Here is a 6,857-nt window from a genome sequence, read left to right on the forward strand (position 1 = left end):
GCTGCGAGTGCAGCCAAGCCAGGCCCTGGGAGGGAGAGACCGGCGGCTCCCCCGAGGCCTCCCCGTCACCCCTCTCCCCGCAGCCGACTTCATGCCAGCGCCCCTCCGCTCCAAGCCCTGCAACGAGCGGGGGACACGCCATTGCGGGGTAGCCCGGCCGGGGGTGAAAATGCCCTGAGACCCCTGCATCAGCCCAGCGGGCTGCCCGCACTTTGCCCAGCAGCCGTCTCAGACCCTCGCAGTCGAACTCCATCTCGAGGCGGGTTCCCGAGTCAGATTCCGCGGCCCCAGCCCCTCGACCTCCTTTCCCCACCGGCACCTGGACGGCGGCCGCCGAGGACCAAACTTCCCGGGAGGCGCGAGGCCCCGCCCCTTCCCGGGCTCGACACTCCACCCGCCTCCAACGCCCCAGACTCCGCGGAGGTTTAGGGAACTGGGACTCAGCATTGCTGGAAAGGAACTTGGGGACATCTGTGAAGAGAGGACTAAGAGGGACCTGAGGACAAGCAGTCAAGGAGGTGGAAGAGAGTTTCTAGAAAGAGGTGTGAAATTCAGTAACGAAAAAGATCAAGAACGAATGTTGTGGTTGGATTTAGGAAGAAAGAGATCATGAAAAGTCAAAAATCAAAATTTCAGGGACCTAGAAGGGGAAGGCAGCAGGAGCGTTGTGGTCGGAGAACTGGGAGATAGGGGCAGCCCTTGTGAGGAGGATACCGCATGGGGGAGAGGTTGCCTTCCCCCCCCCCCCCCCCCAGGGGAGGGTCCCATAACCATATTGGTGGTTGAGAAAAGCAAAAGCCAGGCGAGAAAAAAAAGAAAAAGAAAACTTTGAAAATAGGAGTAGAGGTAGGTTGGTGGATTAGGCCACCTGGAGAAGAAGGGGAAGATATGCAATATGCTGGCTTTGTTTGGTCTCCTTGACTTGTGAGTTACCTGCTTTGTGTTCCTAGCTTGAACAGGAACACGAGATATTTTTTTAACTGTCAAGAGGTTTGGCTGGCAGTAGGGTGATTGTATTAATTGGAAGACCTAAAGGCAACAATGCTGTGACTCAATTTGAAGAAGGTTGAAAGGCTGGAAGGAGAATTTGTTCATTCAACAAACTTTTGGTTTAGCATTGACTACGGGCTAAATATTTTTCTAGGTCTGATGATACAGAAGTGAACAAAATAAAAACATCAGCTTTCCTAAGGCTGATGTTTTTATTCCTAGGAGAAGAGCAAAATAACAAATACAATAAATAAGTAAATTAGACTGCATGTTATAAAGTAATTTTGTGTTTTGGTAGGTCCCCTTGAGGGCTGAAACAATAAGCATTTCATAGAGGATATTCCAAGCAAAGTTCTAAAACAGGCATGAGCGTGGGAGTCTTGAAACAGTGAGGCGAGTATGGCTGGAGTAGAATGAAGTAAGAAGTGAGGAAGCAGAAGTAGGCTAATTCAGAGAAACAAGAGGGAGCTAAGGCAGTTATTCTTCCCGTGTGGTCCACAGACTTACAGCCTCAACTTGTTAAAAATACAAATTCTGAGACCCCACCTCAAACCTACAAAATCAGAACCTTAGTGGTGGGGTCCAGCCGTCTGTTGTAAGAAGCCTGGGTAATTCTAATGTAAGAAGAAGAAAAAAAAATCTGAGAACCAGTGTGAGTGCTTTGCACACAATTGTGACTGGCTTGTCAATGCTCTTCAGCCAGAGACCAGCAGGCACACACACATTGAAACAAGTTGGCTTGATTACTCCTTGCAGGGAGGGAGTAGATGACAGTAGAGAACCATTGAGACAGCTTAGTAAAAATGTTGAAAAGAACCTATTAGAGGATTTGCGTTTTGGGTGATTTGGGAGAGGGTTTAAGAAAGCAAAGCTCCACTTTGGGTTGGGTGGTAGCAGAAAGGACAATTCTATAATTGCTTATCTCAAATATCCATAAGATGGGCAAACTAGCGTGATAATAAAGCTGTGACTGGTAAAAAGAAAAAGCACCAATCTCTCATATTTGCAGAGAAAAGAGGATGACCTTGTTTTTGCTTAGACAGAATTATGAAGTGGGTCTTGCTTTGTCCCATTTTTGTCATGGTCTGAATGACCCAACTGATGTTGGTTTTCTGTGAGATTGTTACACCTACAGGAGAATCACATAGCCTAGCTGTGTGTGCCAAATAAGCTAACGACACTGAGACAGAGCTGGGTCAGACGAGTTTCAATGTCAGGGGCTGCTTTTCTATTTGTTAGGCTTTTACTCTGAAAGAGGAAGCCGCAAGAGGGTTTTGAACAGAGGAATGATCTGACCTGACTTGTAGTGAGTATGAGTCATGTGACCAATGATGTCACAATGCCCTACTAGACTTCAACTTCTCTACTAGGGAGTTCTGGATCCCTTGGAGCCAAGGATTGGAACTGACATGTGAGACCTCTTCCAACTGAGGGTTTCTTGAGCATACTCCTTTGCCAAGATCTTGGTGAAAAGTCTTTCACTGTGCAATTGTGTCTTAGAAATTGTTTTTATCATGATCGTGCTCGGCTGGATGCTTTTTGTTGGCTTTGCATGTTACATGGGCACATTTCCGGAGTTTATGGTAAGTAATGATTCTGCCTGCAAATTTCTGGTAGTCAATTCTGGCTCCGACTAACTCTACGATCTGGGCTTTCTGGCCAAATGGGAAAGATAGTTGAGATCTCACCACTAATTTGAAGTCAGGATGTGATGGGAGCAAAGTCATTTCCCAGGCTACTTCCCATCCCAGTGGGACATCTTTAAATCCCCCTACCTTAGGTATTTAGCATCACTTATTTCAAAGCATTATGGGATTAATAAGGGCTCTGCCAAAGATAGTGCCCCACTTCTGGATTCCAGGCCCAGTTGCTGTTCAGGAGAGGGAAGGTAGGCCTTGGAGAGGACTTTTCAGCAGTCCTTTAATCCCATACAGAAGCAGTTACCTATTGGACCAATTAGGGGAGCCATGTCTGCCCTTAAATTTATTTCTGACTCAGACTCCAACTCTGAGGTGGAAAGAGAGGTGGCCTGTTCAGGAGAGCAAAGCCCGAAGGAGCAGCCAGGATTTGGATGAAGATCTACAACTGTGAGTGTGATCATATGTGTTGGGCTGAATTCCTACCCTTCTAAAGGACTTGGTAACACCTTGAAATCTCTGTGGAGAGTTTATATTCCTCTGGAGAATATGATAAGCTGTAGAAGGGGAAATGATTAGAGGTAGATGCAGGGAAACAGAATTTGGGGAGCACTGCTGAAGACAGCAGATCAAGGTTCAAAGATTTGATAATAATAACAGGCTAATATGCAAACTGACCCAACAGTGGAATGACTGGTCGCTATGATGTGCACTGACCAACAGAGGGTATATGCTCAATGCAGGAGCTGCACCTTGGTGGTCAGTGCACTCCCACATGGGGAGCATCACAGACAGAAGCCAGGCTCATGGCTGTGCCTCCATAGCAGCGTTAAGAATGTCTGACTGTTGCCTTAGTCCCACTCCCCACAGCCATCCTCCAAGGACCCACGGACTGCAAGAGGGCGCAGGGCAGGCTGAGGGACCCTCCCCCACAAGTGTACAAATTTTGTGCACCGGGCCTCTAATTTGATAACAACTCTGGTCTGTTTTGAAAAGAAAGGTATTAGTTTAGAAGACTGTTCCCATCTATTAACTTACAAACTCTATAGTAAATTAGACCAGCATTTTATGCCCCTTTTGGCAAATACTGAATTGGAGTTAAGGTGAATTTGGGTTAAGTTCTAACTTTGCAACTTACTAGCTATGTGACTTGGAAATTTTTAATTTTCGTGAGGTTCAGTTTCTTCATCTGTGCAATGGATATATCTCAGTATCTATTAGTTGGATTATATTTGGGAATTCATGTTAAGCATTTAATACAAAGCTTGCTAATTAGCTTTCAGTAAATGCTAACTTAAAAACTAAGCAAAATCATGAACAAGTCAACCAATCATGAACCAGATTTGCTTGTGGCAATGACCTCAACTGTTTATCCAAAGCCACACAGACCAACTTGTTTGTGAAGCAGGGATGTAAGCATAGATCTCTGGATTTAATAGCCCCTCAGACTCATCCTGCTAGACCAGCCTGCCTGTAGCAAGCATTGATAGGAGTGTCCTTTTAGCATCCCCTGGGTTTCTCATGTCAGACCTGTTTTTTCAAGGATGTTACCACAGCTAAAGAAACTTAATTCTGCGTCTTAGTAATGTACTGACTACAGGAGCAGTTTTTTGTTTGTTTTTTTTTTAATATTTTTTTATTGATTTTTTTACAGAGAAGAAAAGAGAGGGACAGAGAGTTAGAAACATCGATGAGAGAGAATCATCGATCAGCTGTCTCTTGCACACCCCCTACTGGGGATGTCCCCGCAACCAAGGTACATGCCCTTGACCGGAATTGAACCTGGGACCTTTCAGTCCACAGGCCAATGCTCTATCTACTGAGCCAAACCGGTTTCGGCAGGAGCAGGTTTTTCAGGCAGCTACTCTGAAGGCACGGGTATCAAGTTTCAGCCAGCCCGAGATATTCTAAGAGCAAGGCATGATGGTAGTGCTTCCCCCGCCCCCCCCCCCCCCCCAGCCCCCTCGCTCCAGAATTCCTATGAGGGTATTGCCACAACACAGTCACACCTCTGTGGGGATGGGGATAAGAATGGAGGCCCTGGGTTCTTGTTTAGCTGAGCCACTGCCACACTGTGTTCCTGACAAAACCACTGAAATTATCCCGTGCCTCAGTTTCTCCAGCTGTAAGTTGAGTATAATAGCCCATGTTCCTTCTTTTCCCTTCTGAGGGAAATTGTAAGGAGGTTTACCTTGCATGAAAGTTTAACTGTGCTATTTCACAAAATTCAAGATTTTTCAACCTGACCAGGTAGTTCAGTTGGTTAGATTCTCCCATCAGGACGTATACAAGCAACCAACCAATGAATGCATAAATAAATGGAACAACAAATTGATGTTTCTCTCTCTCCCTTCCTCTTTCTCTCTAAAAATCAATTAATTTCTAAAAAATGTTTTCTCCTTTGAATAGTCATAACAATATTACTTAAAGTAGTTTTGCTTATAACATTTCTAGCCAATTAACCCTTCCAGTTAATCAGGGTATTTTTTGTTTTGTGTTTTACTTAGGAATTTATTTTATTTTGGCATTTGACTGCATAAAACCAAATGTCAAAATATTGGCAGATGGTGAGTTAATAAAGATCTGATGCCAGCTAGATCCCAACTGCATAGTCAGTCACCAGGGAACAGGGTCCTTCTGATAAGGGCTCTTTAGCCCCAACACATCTGGCATCCTGGCCAATCATCCCATACTCACCCCAAAGTCACAGGAGCTGATGTCACAATTGGTATCTGAGCCCTGCCCCTCAAAATGGCCATGGCAAGCCATTTCAATTCAAACAAGACCACAAAGCTCCTCCGTCAGGAGCTATCATGCTGGGCCATCCACCATCAGGCCTTGAATGAAGACAGCCCAGTTCCCAGGACCCAGGGAATAGAACACACCTTTCCGAACCACCCATTTGCCCCTGCACACACCACCAGCTGAGCCAGAAGCCCACAATGATTGTTGTCTTATGGATGCTTCTCATTGCAGGAACAATGTGGAAGGGATATAAGTATCCCCCAGGAGGGGTAAGTGTGCCCTCAACTTTGTTCTCTATTCCTCCTTTGAAATGTGTCTCTCCCCCCCCCCCCCCATCCGTGGTCGGCAAACTGCGGCTCACGAGCCACATGCGGTTCTTTGGCCCCTTGAGTGTGGCTCTTCTGCAAAATACCATGGCCCGGGCAAGTTTATTTTGAAGAAGTGATGTTAGAAGAAGTTTAAGTTTAAAAAATTTGGCTCTCAAAAGAAATTTCAATCGTTGTAATGTTGATATTTGGCTGTGTTGACTAATGAGTTTGCCGACCACTGCCCAAGATAAATGAATTAAGCATCAAAATCCAACTCTAGTAACTTTAGAAAACAAACACCCTCTTCTTTATTAAAAAAAAAAAAAAGTTGGAAAAATCCCCTCTGTCTTTCATATGATCTTTTATACACATTTTCTTAAGAGACTCTATTTTTCAGTTTCTTTCAAATAAACTGGCGGTGTAGAGGTCAAGATTTCTCAGGCCCAGTGTCAAAGCTGCCTGGCATGGGTGACCTAGTCTTGTTCTCATGGGACATTGTGTATGTCCAGTCTTCAATTCCGTTTCTTAGACGAGCCCACACGAACAACCCCACTTAGCTCTCCCTCAAGTAAACATGGGTTTGTAATGGTTCTGGTGGGACACGTCTCTCTCCTCTCTCCTCCTCTTGGACCTTGGATATTTGGCCTTTCTCTGCCTCGTCAGCTGCAATACTGCTAAGCCCCTTAGGCAACTGAGATCAGAGGCATTTGGTGACAGAGTTAGATGCAGCTACCCTCCATTGCAAGGAGGGCAATGACCTCAGCCCACACTAAGCATGACCCACCTGACATGCTTTTCTCCCTTCAGACCCCACTGGAAACAACCAACGATGACCCTGGTGAACCAATGCAGCTCTGAAGCTCTCCTGACCCACTGGCTGTACAGTTCCTATTGGTTTCACATAAAGTAATTGCACATTATTTTTGTCACATTTTATGTAAAAAGTTGCCGCACTTTTTAAGATGAAAGACTTGGTGTTGCTAGCTCAAAACAGGGAGATGGAGGCTGGGGAGGTAGTTGGGGTGGATGGAAGTGGTTGGTTCCCCTCTGTTTCATAGTCCTGAAGACTGGTATTAAGACTAAGATGCCCAGTTCAATTTCTCCTCTATTCTGTATCCTTAAGGATAGAAATTCTCAAGAGCTCTTTAGACATATTTTCCAAGTAATGTCTTTCTCC

General features: G+C 45.4%; 2 protein-coding genes across 3 annotated transcripts in view; one reads left to right on the forward strand and one right to left on the reverse strand.

The window, feature by feature from the left end:
• The window catches only part of UEVLD (UEV and lactate/malate dehyrogenase domains), a 32,177-nt gene extending 31,813 nt beyond the window's left edge, over positions 1-364 (reverse strand). For both annotated transcript variants that reach the window (XM_084895504.1, XM_084895503.1), the window contains exon 1: positions 212-364. In XM_084895504.1, the coding sequence (XP_084751630.1) occupies positions 212-253 (42 nt within the window). In that variant the 5' untranslated portion in view covers positions 254-364. The remainder of the gene's footprint in view (positions 1-211) is intronic.
• Positions 365-409: 45 nt separating this feature from the next.
• On the forward strand, positions 410-6,815 carry MISFA (mitochondrial sheath formation associated). The gene is made up of 5 exons (XM_084895510.1): positions 410-542; positions 2,361-2,573; positions 2,989-3,077; positions 5,604-5,641; positions 6,488-6,815. Exons 2-4 carry the CDS (start codon positions 2,505-2,507, stop codon positions 5,623-5,625), a joined length of 180 nt encoding a protein of 59 aa, XP_084751636.1. The 5' UTR covers positions 410-542; positions 2,361-2,504; the 3' UTR covers positions 5,626-5,641; positions 6,488-6,815.
• The last annotated feature ends 42 nt before the right edge of the window (positions 6,816-6,857 follow it).

The sequence above is a fragment of the Pipistrellus hanaki genome, assembly GCF_964339955.1.
Source record: "Pipistrellus hanaki genome assembly, chromosome: 9".
In the NCBI taxonomy this organism is placed as follows: Eukaryota; Metazoa; Chordata; class Mammalia; order Chiroptera; family Vespertilionidae; genus Pipistrellus; species Pipistrellus hanaki.

Coding starts and splice junctions, on each gene's coding strand:
- MISFA (XM_084895510.1), top strand. CDS start 2,505: ATGATCGTGCTCGGCTGGATGCTTTTTGTTGGCTTTGCATGTTACATG. Junction 2,574..2,988: donor GCACATTTCCGGAGTTTATG/GTAAGTAATGAT, acceptor TTTCTGACTCAG/ACTCCAACTCTGAGGTGGAA. Junction 3,078..5,603: donor TTGGATGAAGATCTACAACT/GTGAGTGTGATC, acceptor TTCTCATTGCAG/GAACAATGTGGAAGGGATAT.